A 19,537-nucleotide genomic window follows, 5' to 3' on the forward strand; every position below is an offset into this window, starting at 1 on the left:
GTCCACAATCAGCTCCTTTGTCTTGCTCACATTGAGGGAGTGTTTGTTGTCCTAGGCAGTTCTCTGACTACCTCCCTATAGGCTGTCTCATCGTTGTCGGTGATCAGGCCTACCACTGTTGTCATCAGCAAACTTAATGATGGTGTTGGAGTCGTGTTTGGCCACACAGTCGTGGGTGAACAGGGAGTACAGGGAGAGACTAAGTACACACCCCTGAGGTGCCCCAGTGTTGAGGATAAGAGTGGCGGACATGTAGTTGCCTACCCTTACCACCTGGGGGCGGCCCGTTAGGAATTCCAGGATCTAGTTGCAGAGGGAGGTGTTTAGTGCACAGTGTTGAACGTTGAGCTGTTATCAATGAACATCATTCTCACATAGGGGTTCCTTTTGTCCAGGTGGGAAAGGGCCGTGTGGAGTGCGATTGAGATTGCGTCATCTGTGGATCTGTTGGCGAGGTATGTGAATTGGATTGGTTCTAGAGTATCCGGGAGTATGCTGTTGATGTGAGCCATGACCAGCCTTTCAAAACACTTCATGGCTACCGACGTGAGTGCTACGGGCGGTATTCATTTAGGCAGGTTACCTTCGCTTCCTTTGGCACAGGGAATATGGTGGTCTGCTTGAAACATGCATTTGTTACAGACTCAGTCAGGGAGAGGTTGAATATGTCAGTGAAGACACTTACCAGTTGGTCCGCGTATGCTTTGAGTACACACCCTGGCAATCAAATCAAATCAAATCAAATTTATTTATATAGCCCTTCGTACATCAGCTGAAATCTCAAAGTGCTGTACAGAAACCCAGCCTAAAACCCCAAACAGCAAGCAATGCAGGTGTAGAAGCACGGTGGCTAGGAAAAACTCCCTAGAAAAGCCAAAACCTAGGAAGAAACCTAGAGAGGAACCAGGCTATGTGGGGTGGCCAGTCCTCTTCTGGCTGTGCCGGGTAGAGATTATAACAGAACATGGCCAAGATGTTCAAATGTTCATAAATGACCAGCATGGTCGAATAATAATAAGGCAGAACAGTTGAAACTGGAGCAGCAGCACGGCCAGGTGGACTGGGGACAGCAAGGAGTCATCATGTCAAGTAGTCCTGGGGCATGGTCCTAGGGCTCAGGTCAGTTGAAACTGGAGCAGCAGCACGGCCAGGTGGACTGGGGACAGCAAGGAGTCATCATGTCATCAATCCATCTGGCCTCGCGGCTTTGTGAATGTTGACCTGTTTAAAGGTCTTGCTCACATCGGCTACAGAGAGCATTATCACACAGTCATCCAGAACAGCTGGTGCTGCCTCGAAGCAAGGATAAAAGGCATTCAGCTCGTTTGGTATGCTCGCGTCACTGGCAGCTCGCGTCTGGGTTTCCCTTTTTAGTCTGTAATAGTTTTCAAGCTCTGCCACATACGACGAGCGTCAAAGCTGGTGTAGTAGGATTCAATCTTAATCCTGTATTGACGCTTTGCTTGTTTTGATAGTTCATCTGAGGGCATAGCGGGATTTCTTATCAGCATCCGGATTAGTGTCCCACTCCTTGAAAGCGACAGCTCTAGCCTTTAGCTCGATGTGTATGTTGCCTGTTATCCATGGCTTCTGGTTGGGATATCTATGTATGGTCACCGTGGGGATGACGTCCTCGATGCATTTATTGATGAAGCCGAGGATTGAGGTGGTATACTCCTCAATGCCATTGGATGAATCCCGGAACATATTCCAGTCTGTAGCGTAGCGTCTGCGTCATCTGACCACTTCCTTATTGAGCGAGTCACTGGTACTTCCTGCTTTAGTTTTTGCTTGTTAACAAGAATCAGGAGGATAGAATTATGGTCATTTTTGCCAAATGAACGGTGTTGGTAGAGCTCTCTATGTATCTCTGTGTGGAGTAAAGGTTAAAGTTGTTTTTTCTCTGGATGCACGTGACATGCTGGTAGTAATGAGGTAAAATGGATTTATGTTTGCCTGCATTAAAATCCCAGACTAGTAGCGCCGCTTCTGGATGAGCATTTTCGTGTTTGCTTATGGCCTTATAGAGTTGGTTGATTGCAGTCTTAGTGCCAGCATCGGTTTGTGGTGGTATATAGACTGCTACGAATAATATAGATGAGAACTCTCTTGGTAGATAGTGTGGTCTACAGCTTATCATAAGGTACTCTACCTCAGGCGAGCAGTACCTTGGGGCTTCTTTAATATTAGACACGTCAGCTATTATTGACAAACAGACATTGACAAACAGACATTCCTACCCCTCGTCTTACCAGACGTAGCTTCTCTGTTCTGATAGTCTAACAGAGCCCCTGTCTCCTTTCTTTTATCTGCTCCGATGTGAATTGGATAAAGTTTAAAACACATCTTTATTAGGTAGGTCTCCATTTACTTTAACCTGTCACGCTCTCACAGATGGGAGGTTTTGTGGGCAACACTGATGAGGAAAGGAGGCTACTGGTGAGCATTTGGACGCTAGCCTCTGAATTGGAAGCCTTAGCTATTTGCCATCACATGAAAATCAATGTTGATACTGCCTTGTATCTTTTAGAAGATCTTAAGATTACGATTCATGAATAAAGTTACTAGTAGCAGATGGCAGTGCAAAGCATGCCAGGTGTCCTTGTTGACACCCCGCATATGTAGGAGTGTTATTTTTCTCTTTGTGTTGCGCTACAGCAGAGAGTGTGTTAGCTTGCTTGTCAGTGTGTTAGGCGCTGTACAGTAGTCATAGTCAATGTGTGACTTCTCACCAGACGTGTGTCTGGCACAGTGTGACTTATCACCAGACACAATGCTTTAAAGGATACACTTGGTGACACAGTGTGTTTCTCTCTCCTGCTGGCTAACATGACTCGAGGGTGTGTGTGTATGAGGCAGTGAGATGGGGTGTGTATGGGGAGTGTGAGAGGGGGTGTGCATGGGAAGGTGAGAGGGTGTGTGTACATGGGAAGGTGAGCGGGGGTGTGTGCATGGGGAGGTGAGCAGGGGTGTGCGTGGGGAGGTGAGAGGGGGAGTGTGAGGGGGGGGGGTGTGTGTGGGGAGGTGAGAGGGTGTGTGTGTATTGGGCAGTGAGACGGGGTGTGCATGGGGAGGTGGAGGGTGTGGTGGGGAGGTGAGTGGGGTGTGCGTGTGGGGAGGTGAGAGGGGGAGGAGTGTGTGTGTGGGGAGGTGAGCGGGTGTGTGTGCATGGGGAGGTGCGGGGGGGTGCGTGGGGAGTGAGACGGGGGTGAGAGGGTGTATGGGGAGGTGAGAGGGTGTATGTGCATGGGGATGTGAGCGGGGTGTGCGTGGGTAGGTGAGAGATGGTGTGCGTGGGGAGGTGAGAGGGGGAGTGTGAGAGGGGGTGTGTGGGGGTGTGTGTGTGGGGAGGTGAGCGGGTGTGTGTGCATGGGGAGGTGAGCGGGGGGGTGCGTGGGGAGGTGAGCGGGGGGGTGCGTGGGGAGGTGAGAGGGGGTATGTGTGGGGAGGTGAGAGGGTGTATGTGTATGGGGATGTGAGCGGGGGTGTGCGTGGGTAGGTGAGAGATGGTGTGCGTGGGGAGGTGAGAGGGGGAGTGTGAGGAGGGGGTGTGTGTGGGGAGGTGAGAGGGGGAGTGTGAGGAGGGGGTGTGTATATGGGGAGGTGAGAGGGTGTGTGTGTATGTGGAGAGAGAAGGGGTGTGTATGGGGAGGTGAGAGGTGGTGTGTGTGGGGAGGTGAGAGGGTCTGTGTATCTCCAGCGTTGGCAAAAAGCCAGTTCTCGCTGTTCGCTCTGTTAATTAAAACTTCCACCTGTGCAACATGCCACTTCATCTGATCGGCAGATGTGTGTGTGTTTTCACGTGCGCGCGTATGTGTGTTTGCATGAGGGGGGATTCTAATTTTTATTGAGGACGCGGACAAGGCAGGCAAGGCGACGGAAACGCAATCAAGATAAACTCGAGATTTTACCGACCTCCAGTCACAGAGCTTTTGACCTTCCTCCTCACCAAAATGGAGCGCTAAGTTTATTCTGCTCATTTCCCATTGGATAGCGTCCCTCAATCTATTTTTACCCCCCCACCACTCAGAATGACAGGTATTTAAGACGTTTTCGCCCTGGGGCATTTTGTTCTGCAGCAGCTTATTAGAGTCATATTTGTCTCGTTCGTCAGCCGTGCAGTAGAAGAGCAATCCAAGAAAAAAAAGAAAAGAAAAAAAGCTAGAGTGATATTAACTGAGGCACACACACACACACACACACACACACACACACACACACACACACACACACACACACACACACACACACACACATACACACACACACACACACACACACACACACACACACACACACACACACACACACACACACGCTCATAATATGCACAATGCTGCATGCAGTCCGTTCAACTCTCCAGGGGTCAAGACGGGGTCAGGGAGAAGGCCTGTTCAACTCTCCAGGTTTCTCTCCTTAGGGAGTAATGCAGTCCACAAGCAATATCTCCATGACTTCTCTCTTTGTGTGTGTTTGTGTGTGTGCGTACACGTTTGTGTGTGTGAGAGGTTGCGAGACAGTATTCTGCTGAGTAGGAAGGTTGGTATACCAAGGCTAAGATAAGGCACTTTGCATTTCCCTCTCCTTTTATTGTGCAACACTGAGGCACACAGTGTCTGTTCAGAGACTTTGTTTTGTTATGAAGAGGTGGTATGATAGCTGGTAGTTCAAATTGGAAAATTGGTGTGCTTTTTTTCTGGAGATGGCTCCAGAAGATGGCTGATCATATGGAGGATGTTTCTGACCTTATTGACCTTTCGGTTACTGGCCCAACACTCTTAACTGCTAGGCTACCTTAACTGCTAGGCTACCTTAACTGCTAGGCTACCTTAACCACCAGGCTACCTTAACCGCTAGGCTACCTGCTGATCATTGTTATCACCATGTTCATGCACCAAATACATTGGGGGTGTATATATATATATATATATATATATATATATATATATATATATATATATATATATATATATATATATATATATATATATATATATGTGTATGTGTGTGTGTTATTTCTGACCTTCTCTTCTCTAGGTGTTCCCGTAAGGACAGATGTGAGAAAGCAGATGAACCCCAGCGGTTTGCCTCAGACCAGCGTCAGTGTGTGGAGCTCAGTGTTCACCCCAAGAACATCTCTGTCACCATGTCCCAAGTCCAGGTGTGTGTGAAAGAGAGTCTGACTCTGTATGTGTGTACTGATACAGTACCTGTATATAAATGTGTGTTTATGTAAATACACACCAGTAACTGCGTGACATGCCAATAAGTAGCTAACTTTGTGATTGTGTCATTAAAGACATTAATATGATCTTCACACTAACCTTGCCACAAAGTCCCCAGTCCTCACATTAGCGGTAAATGTATTCCAGGACTACGTTCCAAATATCCACACTAGCCTGTCACTTGTATTTTCAACTATTCTGACGGCAGCATACTGTTATAGATATACTTGTCACCGGCAGAGACTGTGGAGTTTGTCAGGATCAAAAGAAATATGAAAGGAATAAAGTCCACCTCAGTTTTCTGAAAACTCCAATCCTGAGACAACGGGACATCTACACAGATTTTAATCCCAAAGAAACACCAGAATGGCTTTCCAAGAGGTGTTGAGTGTTCCTCAGTGGTCCAGTCTCAGTCCTGACTCAGAGACAAGGTTGGAATACTGCTGTCCAACAATGATTCCCAACTAATCTTAAGCAATTTTGACAAATATTTGAAATTAGCCCATTTAGGTCAGCAGGTCTTAACATTAATCTTCTGCATTATATGATTTACACTACATGACCAAAGTATGTGAACACCGATCTCGACAAACCATTTCTGTATGGACATCATTTTGTTCACTGGGGCATTGTCATGCTGAAAAAGGAAAGGGCCTTCCCCAAACTGTTGTCACAAAGTTGAAGCACAAAATCGTCTAAATGTCATTGTATGATGTAACTTAAGGGAACTAAGGGGCCTAGCCCAAACCATGAAAAACATCCCCAGATCATTAATCCACCTCCACCAAGCTTTACACCACTCCAGCCGATGCTTGGCACTGTGCATGGTGATCTTTGGCTTGTGTGAGGCTGCTCGGCCATGGAAACACAGTTCATCAAGCTCCCGACTAACAGTTTTTGTGCAGACGTTGCTTCCAGTCAGTTTGGAACTCGGTAGTGAGTGTTGCAACTGAGGACGGACGCGCTACGTGTTTCAGCACTCGGCAGTTCCGTTCTGTGAGCTTTTGTGGCCTACTACTTCGCCAGTTTGCGGCTGAGCCGGTCCTAGACGTTTCCACGTCACAGTAACACCACGTAGTTGACCGGGACAGCTCTAGCAAGGCAAAAATTTGAGAGACTGACTTATTGGAAAGGTGGCATTCTATTATGGTGCCACGTTGAAAGTCCCGGAGTACTTCAGTAAGGCCATTCTAGTACCAATGTTAGTTTATGGAGATTGCATGGCTGTGTGCTCCATTTTATACACCTGTCAGTAACAGGTGTGGCTGAAATGGCAGAATCCACTAGGGTTGTCCACATACTTTTGTATATATAGTGTTTATTACATGTCATTCTATTAAACCCTTGACATTATGACAAGTATTTAATGTCTCCACATTATCTGTCTCAATAACATATTCCCTATATTCCTTTGATTTGTCCCCAGCTCGTGCTGGAGGCGCGTAACGTCCCTGACCTCTCTGCGGGAGTCAACTGCTCCTTCGAGGGTTACGTGGAGACGGATGGGCACATCCAGGGGAGCCTCATCTACTGCCTGTCTCCCTCGGCCCACAACGTCATCCCCATTACCCGAAACAAAGGTGAGAATGCCGCCCACCCGCACCCTTTATTCAACAAGGTAGGCCAGTTGAGAACAAGTTCTCATTTACAACTGCGACCTGGCCGCTTGTCTCTGCTGTTTAATGGAGTAGTGGCTGGAATGAAATAAACGGAACAGCCTTCATGTGTTTGATACCATTCCAATCACTCCGTTCCAGCCTGTCATTTTAGTCCTACGGTCTCCCTCCTCATCTTCCCAATAGCCTTCACCAGAATTGCACATTTCATGGCTTTTTTTTTACATAACTCAATATACTTTGAGTTTCTCTGTCACTACCAATGTTATTCCCCCTAATTGCTCCCTAAGCATCAAGATTCTATATGTATCGTCTCCAATGTGATATGTTTAAGAGAGTTCAGAAGCAGGTCCATTACCATGTGTTATACATCTTTATCAGTTCTAATGCAATCACGCCACAATGACACCACTGATGCCTGTGATGTATCTTCAAAGCTTGGAGATGAAGGAGCCGTATATATTTCGATTCCCAGAAGTGACATGTTTAAACTTGAGAATTCCTAAAGCAGATTTTCTATCCACCATTATGTATTGATATCAGCTCTAATGTGATTGAATGTTCCCTGTGACTCTAGGAGATATTTCTACCTGACTTATTCTCTCAATACTCTCCAATGCATGACATAAGTTGCTAAGCGATGCATGTGTCTCTGTAGGAGGCAAGCGCATGGTGAAGCTCTACCTCAAGTCCAAGGAGACGGGCAAGACGTTCGCCAGCGTGGACTTTGTATTCTACAACTGCAGCGTGCACTCGTCGTAAGTTTTCTATAACGTTGATTTTTTTATTTTAGCTTTCCTCTGCTTTTTTCCTTCTCTTCCTTCAGTTCTGTTTTCCCCTTGGTCCTCTTGTCACACCTTGACAGGGCGCAGTAAGCCTGTGAGCTTGTACACACATCCCCACCCCGCTGTAACCTCTGTGCACGTAGGTGGCTCTTTTTTTTTTTTACCTTTATTTAACTAGGCAAGTCAGTTAAGAACAAATTCTTATTTTCAATGATGGCCTAGGAACAGTGGGTTAACTGCCTGTTCAGGGGCAGATCGACAGATTTGTACCTTGTCAGCTCGGGGGTTTGAACTTGCAACCTTCCGGTTACTAGTCCAACGCTCTAACCACTAGGCTACCCTGCCGCCCCCATGTTACCACCACGGAGTAAAATCGAACCCTCCATATATGATGAGACATCCAAGATGGTAATTTTTGCCTTATGATCATAACCTAGCCTACTGTAGCTGATAATAATATCATTATAATGAATTAATCGCAATTGACGGTCTCTGGTATTGGTGCCCAAACGTACTCCTGAAAGGTTTATTACCTGGGTTATACTGTACATATGAAAATCTGCCGAGCATAAGCTTTGCGCCGTTGTTAGTGTTTGTAACCTCTTTCCCAGGCTCCATTGCTACTGCATATGGGGGCTCGTCCAGGATTTGTTTCTTATGAGTATGGTAGTTGATACAGTCTTATCTCTGCTGTGCACATATATTTGAGTGTTCAAAATACACAGAGTTTCTGTCACTGACATCCACCTGAGGGGTTATAAGATTTGTTGTCAATTTGAAAGTTGCATAAACACACAGGCTAATAAAAAATCCATGGACTTTAAGTTTGTGCATTTGTGGAAAACCCTACATGGGAGATGCTTGATAAATGTATGAAGGCAAATCTGCTCATGGTTGCAAAGCATTATGACATCACAGTTGCACATGCTGATTGGAGGCTTTGGTGGATGATGAAAAGGGTCGTACTGGTGGTAGAGTACACCCCGTAGGCCTGCGACAGAGAGGTAGAACTAAAGGGAAAATGGGAACAACAGAAATTGGAGCTCGAGCACAGGGAAAGGTAAAGCCATTCCATTGAAAGAGATGGCAATGGAAGCGTGACAAAGTGAGATAGACCTGGACGCCGAATCAAATCAGACCATCCTGCACCCCCAACGGCATTTGATCTTGGTCGGAACAGCCGGCTTGTACCACCTTTCAACGAAAGGCGGAGTGACACATCCCTAAAATGGCCACGAGACATTTGGTCACTGCTCCTCCAAAGTGTTTATGAGTGACTGGTCTGTCCGAACAACGCATGAACAAGGGAATTAATATTCGGAGAGCCTGTTTCTGTCCTGCCCTTGACTTTGGTGCAGGACATGTGATGTCCATAGCCTCTTCGTCACAAAACTCCCTGATCTTCTCAAAAACATATGTTTGTCTAGCTGTGTCCAGTCCAGGTGGTGCTTGTACAGGCAGACCATCTGTGGGAGGAAGGGTGTCAGCGTGGCGCAGCAGCTGAAACCTGGTCCCGACTGAGTCCAAACGCTCCTTGGCGACAACAACACCAGGCTCCAGAGCATCAACGCTGTAAAACAGGAAATAACCAAAACAATTGAAGAGGTTACAATCCTGCACAACATCAATTCACCTCCCAAGTTTATATAAGAAGAATAACCTCATATAAAGCAATGAAAATGCTATTCACTGCTGGTACTGCTTGAACTGTGGCAGCCGCCTGAAGTATGGTGTTGTTGCCAGCCATAGCTTTTTCCACCAGCTCTGTACCATCCTCCAGTCCAACCAGCTGTGGGATGTTGACCCCTGTCACAGTGCTGTCCTTCACAACACCAGCAATCTCAGACAAAGTGTTCACTCTGGTATTTCTGTTGCGCTGCTTGATGAGGCCGGAGCACCAGTCAGGGGCAAACTTCAGGAAGTGAAGGTGCAGACTGTGGTGGAGCTTGTGCATGGTCTTGCCAAGCACAATACCAAAGCACAAAGGTTTTCTTGTTTTGGCCACTGCAGTTGCGAGGAGTTAAATAGTAGATGGGACCTGGCTGCATAGGGTCAGAAGGATAGTAGATGGGACCTGGCTGCATAGGGTCAGAAGGATAGTAGATGGGACCTGGCTGCATAGGGTCAGAAGGATAGTAGATGGGACCTGGCTGCATAGGGTCAGAAGGATAGTAGATGGGACCTGGCTGCATAGGGTCAGAAGGATAGTAGATGGGACCTGGCTGCATAGGGTCAGAAGGATAGTAGATGGGACCTGGCTGCATAGGGTCAGAAGGATAGTAGATGGGACCTGGCTGCATAGGGTCAGAAGGATAGTAGATGGGACCTGGCTGCATAGGGTCAGAAGGATAGTAGATGGGACCTGGCTGCATAGGGTCAGAAGGATAGTAGATGGGACCTGGCTGCATAGGGTGGCTGCACATAGGGTCAGAAGGATAGTAGATGGGACCTGGCTGGCATAGGGTCAGAAGGATAGTAGATGGGACCTGGCTGCATAGGGCCAGAAGGATAGTAGATGGGACCTGGCTGCATAGGGCCAGAAGGATAGTAGATGGGACCTGGCTGCATAGGGTCAGAAGGATAGTAGATGGGACCTGGCTGCATAGGGCCAGAAGGATAGTAGATGGGACCTGGCTGCATAGGGTCAGAAGGATAGTAGATGGGACCTGGCTGCATAGGGTCAGAAGGATAGTAGATGGGACCTGGCTGCATAGGGCAGAAGGATATAGGGTCAGAAGGATAGTAGATGGGACCTGGCTGCATAGGGTCAGAAGGATAGTAGATGGGACATAGGGTCAGAAGGATAGTAGATGGCTGCATAGGGTCAGAAGGATAGTAGATGGGACCTGGCTGCATAGGGTCAGAAGGATAGTAGATGGGACCTGGCTAGGGTCAGAAGGATAGTAGATGGGACCTGGCTGCATAGGGTCAGAAGGATAGTAGATGGGACCTGGGCTGCATGGGAGGGCATCAGAAGGATAGTAGATGGGACCCAGAAGGATAGTAGATGGGACCTGGCTGCATAGGGCCAGAAGGATAGTAGATGGGACCTGGCTGCATAGAGTCAGAAGGATAGTAGATGGGACCTGGCTGCATAGGGTCAGAAGGATAGTGCACCTGCAAACAACAAAATAACATTAAGTGGCCGGTGATGTCGACCTCTGGAACTGGTCAACATAATGAGCAGCAGTACCGGAGGGGATCCGTGACAATCTTCTGTACAGTATACCACCCCTACCTTGTCACAGCACAACTGATTGGCTCAAATGCTTTAAGAAGGAAAGAAATTCCACAAATTTACTTATCACTTGTGCTGCTTGCGCGCTGAAATCCACAATGTATGGGGGAGGGTGTAAGGGTTATGCTAGATGTTGATGGAGTGACAGATCAGCTAGTTAAAAACAAGCGGTTGTCTGGTCTGGTCCTGCCATAGGCTTTCATCCATGTTCCATTCTGAGGCACTGTGAAACCAGACGTTTCGACAGAGAGAGACCCTTTAGTTCAAACACAACCTTTGGTTCTACAACCCAGTCTTTAGCCATGACTCTGGAGGGACCAGCTTAGTAAAAATCTAAACCACAACCAGCCATTCAGGACCTCTGGGGTTGGCTCTCCCCAGGCTAGATGCACTTGTCCTGTGGTGTTAGGGCAGACTAGACCCCCTCCCGCCTGGATGAACCAGAGTGGAGATAGGTTGTGCCTGCTGTGGTATTAGCCGCAGGGCAGCAGATGGCCAGTGGGCCTCATAGGTTCCTCAAAGCCCAAAGTCGAGTGTCCCCCGTGCCAGTCAGACGAGCCCCCTTAGAGAATGGGCCTCATCACAGTACCCCCCTTACACATACACACACAGCCCACTGATTTGGCGAGTTGGTTGAGGCCGGTGTGGTGGTAACAATTTTAAGCTTGTGGGTTGGACCCCTGCTAAGGCCTCTTAAGACACCTCTTCAATTGTTAATGCTACTGCAATACTGGGGTTCATAGTCATAATATTACCCACAGATATGATAAAGAGCTTGTGTAACGGAGTGGACATCATCATGTCTACAATATAGAGGTGACACGCATCTATGGAGATGACGGTGATCCAGTAAATCACAGTGGTTGGTAAATCTAATTCAGGGATTTGGGTTATGGAGTGGACATTTTCTTTTGTAACAACAGGAGTCTACGGAGTTGATGAGGAAAGATGCTGAGTAGATGAGAGACACAAAGTGGTTTATATATTTATATGCAAGCATAAACATAATTCATGCCCGGAACACACACTCGTATACAAACAAACTCTATCCAAAAAGAGCTTCAAAAGCAGTCATCATATTTCAACCCTTGTATCCTTTCTCTCTCTACTTCTATAGATGTTGTGTACATGCATACTGGAATTACAATCACTCTCGCCAAGGGATATGCTCGCCCAATGTTGAAAGACTTGGATACATACTGATACATTATCCCATATGAATACAATATCTACTCCCACACCTACCCAGCATACTCACACCACACCCCATCCTCCCACCCCCTATACACACACCATCCAGCCATCCCCCATATACACCCTAACCACCAATCCCCCATACACACACCATCCACAATTCCCCATACACACACTACCTACCCTTTCCCCATACGCACCAAAAACACACACCCTCCCTCCTTATTTATTCTACTGATACGTCTTGGGCCTGCGATTTAAATAAATAAATAAAACAATTCAGACATTTGCATATCAATATTAATCTAATTAGAAATCCCACTGTTTCAGTTAAGGTTGGAGAGATTGAAATAGAAAATCACCCGCGGCCATGATTACTTCTTAATTAAATGTTTCCATCAAAAAAATCCCATTTGCGATTTATTAGGACTAGGATGGATAGTCTGGAAATGAAGTAGGGTTGATGTCTCAACTAAGATCTCGAAGCACCTTTCTCCTGTAGTTAATTTTGTTCAGGTACTGACTGGGTCATCTATTGTGTGATTGAGGGTCCTTACAGTCTAATTCCTCATAAAGAGGCCGCAGGAAACTGTGTCATACTCTCTCCTCCAGATATGGAAAAGGTGTGGTTTAGAGATGGAGGTACACAGAGACAAAAAGAGGTAGAACATTTGAGTGTGTGACATTATGAATGAGACTTTTCCATTTTCTCTGTGACTATCCTCTCTCCTCACATTTCCTACAAAATCCTAAATGCTTCTCATCTGATCTTAACATTGGGGCATATGCATGCCTCCACAATAAGCACTTGCACTTACATCTCCTGATAAACATTTTGGGCCAAAGCAGGCATTTAATCATTGAAGAGAGAATAGAAGAGCATCCGCGTTGAAGGTATTTATCTTCCTGCTATTTAAACCTTTAAAAAACACTTTTAATTTGAAATAAAATGCACCTTCAGAATAAGTCATTTTATCAAGTCTATAATGTTAAAGGGATCAAGGTTTGAAGTGTGGCTACATGGGAAGCATGGCTTCTCCATTGATGGTTGGATTGTCACAAGGGGGTCCAGGGATCGTGGCCCACCTCCAGACAGACGTTTGGGGGTGGGAGGGTATCCACAAAAGGCCTTGGGTGGGTATCCCCGAAGTTCAAAGACTTGGATGGACACTAGCAGGGGGAAGCAACTAGTGAGTTACTGGGGGGCTCTATGTATAGGCCTGCTTCCAGACCAAAGGAGTAGTTGTCGGGGATCCCCAAATGGGGCCTCTGAATGGAATTGAATGGACAAAAACATACCTGGTACCCTCCCTCCTTCCCCATTAAGCTATGGAACTGTTAATGAGCTATTGAACTCGTGCTTCCTCAGGGAGGTAAAGAATGGGTAGATGGTAGGTGGTCCTGGCATGCTGCTCTCCTGCTCGTTATACCAAAGACCTAAGACACAAACAGAACACACATTTTCTTTAATGAATAAAAAAAAGTACGAAATTAAAGGATCTTTGTCTGGTAGAGCCAGACAATCTAGCCATCACTCTTGTTGTAATTCCGATGGTGTCCACAAGAGGGCATCAGTATGAGCAAGCCACATGACAGTTAATGTGAAGTCACCCAGGTACATTTGGGCAAATTGCGAAGGAGACATTTACATTTACATGACATTTTTTTTGCAAGAATATCATCAAAACTGTATACTTGGACTTTGATTTAGCTTTTCCATATTGTAAGTTCAACATTTGCAAAACACCCATTTTTCATAACTTCATAACTCTCCATATTCTTGTAATTTTTGTCCTAAAGGAAAAGGCTTGCTGTCGCACAAGGTTAGCAGCTACATTTTTTGGTCCACGGTCAAACGACCACCCCTCATCACTGTCAAACGCTCCCTAAAACACTTCTGCGAGCAGGCCTTTCTAATCGACCTGGCCCGGGTATCCTGGAAGGATATTGACTTCATCCCGACAGTCAAGGATGCCTGGTCGATCCTAAAAGTAATTTCCTCACCATCTTAAATAAGCATGCCCCTTTCAAAACATTTAGAACTAACAGATATAGCCCTTGGTTCACTCCAGACCTGACTGCCCTTGACCAGCACAAAAAATCCTGTGGCGGACTGCAATAGCATCGAATAAGCCCCTTGATATGCAACTGTTTAGGGAAGTCAGGAACCAATACACACAGTCAATCTGGAAAGCAAAGGCCAGCTTTTTCAAACAGAAATTTGCATCCTGTAGCTCTAACTCCAAAAAGTTTTGGGACACTGTGAAGTCCATGGAGAATAAGAGCACCTCCTTCCTGCTGCCCACTGCTCTGAGGCTAGGTAACACGGTCATCAACGATAAATCCATGATAATCAACATTTTCAACAAGAATTTATCTACGGTTGGCCATGCTTTCCTCCTGGCTACCCCAGCCAAAGCCAACAACTCTGTACCCCCCCCGAAGCTACTTGCCCAAGCCTCCCCAGCTTCTCCTTCACCCAAATCTAGAAGTAGATGTTCTGAAAGAGCTGCAGAACCTGGACCCGTACAAATCAGCTGGGCTAGACGATCTGGACCCTCTCTTTCTAAAATGATCCGTTGAAATTGTTGCAACCCCTATTACTAGCCTATTCAACCTCTCTTTCGTATCGTCCGAGATTCCTAAAGATTGGAAAGCTGCCGCGGTCATCCCCCTCTTCAAAGGAGTCGAAAGTTTTACATTTTAAAAGCCCTCCTCCCATTTCTTTCTACGTTGATGAATCACCCTCCTGTTTTGATGCTGGAATAAGAGGCCTATTATTTCCTTACAGAAATGCTAACATAGAAGCAAACTAACCATTTGGCGAGATAGCCTAACCTGGCCTAATCAAGCCTCCTCCCATTTGTTTCTACATTGATGAATCACCCTACTGCACTCATGTCAGATTAAGAGGCCTGAGATTTCCTTAGCCGCCCATTGCTCATTCTTAATGGACAGGCTCTCTCAGAACAATGCTAAATTTGTCAATTAAGGGTGCATTTTTTTGAGGCTATAGAACAGCATAGATAGGGGGAGACAAGGAAGATATTGAGAGAGGGATACTAAATGTGTACAGAGGGGAGAACAGTTAAGAGAAGTGAATATCGAGATAAGTGAGAGACTGAACAAGAGGACAGGTAGAGTATGGCTAGAGAGAGGTTAAGAGTAACAAGAGATGTATTTTATTTATTCCTTTGTCACATCTGCACCCAGAACGCCAAAGACCCAAACTGTTATAGACCTATATCCATCCTGCCTGCCTCTCTAAAGTCTTCAAAGGCCAAGTTAATAAACAGATCACTGACCATTTCAAATCCCACCGTACCTTCTCCGCTGTGCAATCCGGTTTCCGAGCTGGTCACGGGTGCACCTCAACCATGCTCAACGTCCGAAACGACATCATAACCACCATCGAGGCATTACTGTACAGCCGTATTTATCGACCTAGCTAAGGCTTTCGACTCTGTCAATCACCACATCCTCATCGGCAGACTCAACAGCCTTGGTTTCTCAAATGATTGCCTCGCTTGGTTCACCAACTACTTCTCCGTTAGAGTTCAGTGTGTCAAATCGGAGGGCCTGTTGTCCGGACCTCTGGCAGTCTCTATGGGGGTGCCACAGGGTTCAATTCTCGGACTGACTCTTTTATCGGTATATATCAACGATGTCGCTCTTGCTGCTGGTTATTCTTTGATCCACTTCTATGCAGACGACACCATTCTGTAATCCTCTGGACCTTTGTTGGACACTGTGTTAACTAACCTCCAAATGGGCTTCAATACCATACAACTCTCCTTCCGTGGCCTCCAACTGCTCTTAAATGCAAGTAAAACTAAATGCATGCTCTTCAACCGATCGCTGCCCACACCTGCCCACCTGTCCAGCATCACTACTCTGGACGGTTCTGACTTAATATGTGGACAACTACAAATACCTAGGTGTCTGGCTAGACTGTAAGCTCTCCTTCCAGACTCACTCTCATCTCCAATCCAAAATGAAATATAGAATTGGCTTCCTATTTCTCAACAAAGCATCCTTCACTCATGTTGCCATACTTACCCTAGTAAAAGTGACTATCCTACCGATCCTCGACTTCGGCGATGTCATCTACAAAATAGCTTCCAATACTCTACTCAGCAAACTGGATGCAGTCTATCACAGTGCCATCCGTTTTGTTACCCAAGCCCCTTATACGACCCACCACTGCAACCTATATGCACTAGTCTGCTGGCCCTCGCTTCATACTCGTCGCCAAACCCACTGGCTCCTGGTCATCTATAAATCTATGCTAGCTAAAGCTCCGCCTTATCTCAGCTCACTGGTCACAATAACAACACCCACCCGTAGCACGCGCTCCAGTAGGTATGTCTCACTGGTCATCCCCAAAGACAACACCTCATATTTCGGCCTTTCCTTCCAGTTCTCTGCTGCCAGTGACCGGAACGAATTGCAAAAATCGCTGAAGCTGCAGACTTCTATTTTCCTTACTAACTTTGAGCATCAGCTTTCTGAGCAGCTTACCAATCGCTGCAGCTGTACATAGTCCATCTGTAAATAGCCCACGCAGTCTACCTACCTCATCCCCATGTTGTTTTTATTTACTGTTCTGCTCTTTTGCACAACAGTATCTCTACTTGCACATCATCATCTGCTTAATTAATTAATCTGCTAAATTGTAATTATTTTGCTTCCATGGCCTATTTATTGCCTACCTCCTCACGCCATTTGCACACACTGTATATAGACTATTTTTTTCTAATGTGTTATTGACTGTACGCTTGTTTATTCCATGTGTAACTCTGTGTTGTTGTTTGTGTCGCACTGCTTTGCTTTAAATGAGTACTTGTTCTCAACCAGCTTACCTGGTTAAATAAAGGTGAAATACAATTTTAAAACCCTCCTCCCATTTGTTTCTACATTGATGAATCACCCTCCTGTTTTGATGCTGGAATAAGAGGCCTGTTATTTCCTTACAGAAATGCTAACATAGAAGCAAACTAACCATTTGGCGAGATAGCCTAACCTGGCCTAATCAAGCCTCCTCCCATTTGTTTCTACATTGATGAATCACCCTACTGCACTCATGTCAGATTAAGAGGCCTGTGATTTCCTTAGCCGCCCATTGCTCATTCTTAATGGACAGGCTCTCTCAGCACAATGCTAAATTTGTCAATTAAAGGCGCGGTGGGATTGAATTAAAGCCTGGGCCTCTGATCCTTACAAAGAGGGGGTTGCTGGAACAACCGCTTTGAGAACACACTTAACAAAGGAGCGTCCTAATTGATCCAAATGAATCTGTGTCTTGTTTGATGGATTCAGATTGCATCCGACTTTAAGAGCCCTGAGAGATAAAACCCTGTTACTCATGCCGGCCGTAGAATCAGAAATGCCTTTTTAAACGGGGAAGCATACTCTGGTGCGTGTTGTGTTTGTACGGGTATTGATTGAGCTAGATCTGTTAGGTTCATGCAGATAATATTGAAAATGAGAATTTCAACCAGGAGAGAATTTCAGTCTGGTTTTAGATTGTCTGCTTTTGATACATTTCCTGATTTTTTTTGTTTTGAAGTTGACAGTTTGACTTAATGAAGTTTGTTGACTGACAACAATTGGCTGCCCTTTTTAATACAGTAGAAAAGATAAGTAAGTAACTTCTTTTCTCTTATTTTTTGTGATGAAATCATTGGCTTTGTAGAGCAGAGAGTTCAATCCCTATTTTTGGTGGCGATGAAGCACCAGTGTCTCACATCAATAAACCAGACACAAGAAGCTGTCAGATGTCTCCATTCCCACCTACACACACCACTGCATGAGCACATACACTCACCAGCCCAGACTCCCCGTCGATACCTCTGTCCCACGAGGCATCTAGACAGGGCCCTTGGCTACACCCCACCCGTCTTTATCCTTCATATCTCTCCCTTTCTCTCCCCCTTTTCTCCATCTCCCCCACAATATCTGGCGTTTCCCACTCTCACTCAGGGAGACCCACCTGCTATTGATCTATTTTCTCTCTTTTATTTCCCTCTGTTCATCCCTCTCCTCCCCTGGGCACCAGGGCTAAAGCAGGTGCATTTAAATAGCGATGGCTCTTAGCTGGAGGATGAAAGGGGCTGTAGACAAAGGTGAGGGAAGGTTTAAAAGCCATGGGGAGAATTAAACACTGGGGGATGGATAGAGAAAGGTGGAGGTGAAGACTGTCAACGGGGGAGAGAACTAGGGAGAAAACAGACCGAGGTAAAGATAAAACATTTAGGGGGAGAGGGTAACTTGATACGGAGAGGCTATAGAACAGCATAGATAGGGGGAGACGAGGAAGATATTGAGAGAGGGATACTAAATGTGTACAGAGAGGGGGAGAACAGTTAAGAGAAGTGAATATCGAGATAAGTGAGAGACTGAATAAGAGGACAGGTAGAGTATGGCTAGAGAGAGGTTAAGAGGGTCGTAGCAAGAGATGTATTTTATTTATTTGTTTGTTTGTTTGTTTCATTCTGACGCTGCATGTGCCCAGCCCATATGGGTTGATCCTTCCCATCAAGTGTTTTCTGTGTCCCCTAACGCTCTCCGTCCACCCGTCCTCCCCCAGGTGCCTGTCGTGTGTGAACGGTTCCTTCCCGTGCCACTGGTGTAAGTACCGTCACATCTGCACCCAGAACGCCAACGACTGCTCCTTCCAGGAGGGCCGCGTCAACGTGTCCGAGGTGAGTGTCACACTATTTCCTGTCCCTCCTTCACATACCCCGAGTCCAACAATGTTTTTTTCCTACATGACTTAAGGAGTAGGGGATGTTAAACCCACATTTGTGACCCACTACCTGGATTCGGTCCTTTGTAGCAATATTTGAAATTGTGTTTTTTACATTGGATAGAAGTAGAGACTCAGAGCTAGAAAATAGTATATCATACAATGCAGATGGGAAAATAATTCTGCTTTGAAAGTTGATAAACTTGTCACCCCACTTTTGAGAAAATGGCCCGTGAATGTTTTGGTGCACCGACTGGAGAGCTCTTCTTTGTCTACACCCATTCAGCATCGTTCACACCCACTTCATCCTCACCCTCTTTAAAGTTTTACATGTGAGGCCATGTGCTAAACAGAGTGAATGTTGTTCTTCACATTACCGTCTCTGGTAAACACACACTGTATCAAATAAAATCTATGTTTTTTTATCACAAGCACAGGATACAGAAGTTGTAAACAGTACAGTGAAATGGTTACTTGCATAGTGGAGTCTTTTGTTTAGACATGTAGGTAGCTAGCTAAACAATGAACCATAAACCCAACTCGTACTACCATGCACCGTACATAAATCTGCACATAGCTAAAGCTAACCAACTAGCTAGCTAGCTAACATTAGGCTATAACTAGCAATGCAAATGGCTTTCTGAGATACAAATAATATTACTGCACAGATCATACTTGTAACATTAGCTACCGAGCCAACCAGCCAAATTTAGCTAGATAGCTAACAGTAC

At 45.9% G+C, this 19,537-nt stretch overlaps 1 protein-coding gene across 2 annotated transcripts in view; it reads left to right on the forward strand.

Annotated features, from left to right (window-relative positions):
- The window catches only part of LOC135541445 (plexin-A1-like), a 402,887-nt gene that overhangs the window by 214,545 nt on the left and 168,805 nt on the right, over positions 1-19,537 (forward strand). For both annotated transcript variants that reach the window (XM_064967699.1, XM_064967700.1), the window contains exons 6-9: positions 5,038-5,161; positions 6,652-6,805; positions 7,500-7,599; positions 18,648-18,762. In XM_064967699.1, the coding sequence (XP_064823771.1) occupies positions 5,038-5,161; positions 6,652-6,805; positions 7,500-7,599; positions 18,648-18,762 (493 nt within the window). The remainder of the gene's footprint in view (positions 1-5,037; positions 5,162-6,651; positions 6,806-7,499; positions 7,600-18,647; positions 18,763-19,537) is intronic.

Source organism: Oncorhynchus masou, chromosome 6 (genome assembly GCF_036934945.1).
Source record: "Oncorhynchus masou masou isolate Uvic2021 chromosome 6, UVic_Omas_1.1, whole genome shotgun sequence".
Taxonomy (NCBI): domain Eukaryota; kingdom Metazoa; phylum Chordata; class Actinopteri; order Salmoniformes; family Salmonidae; genus Oncorhynchus; species Oncorhynchus masou.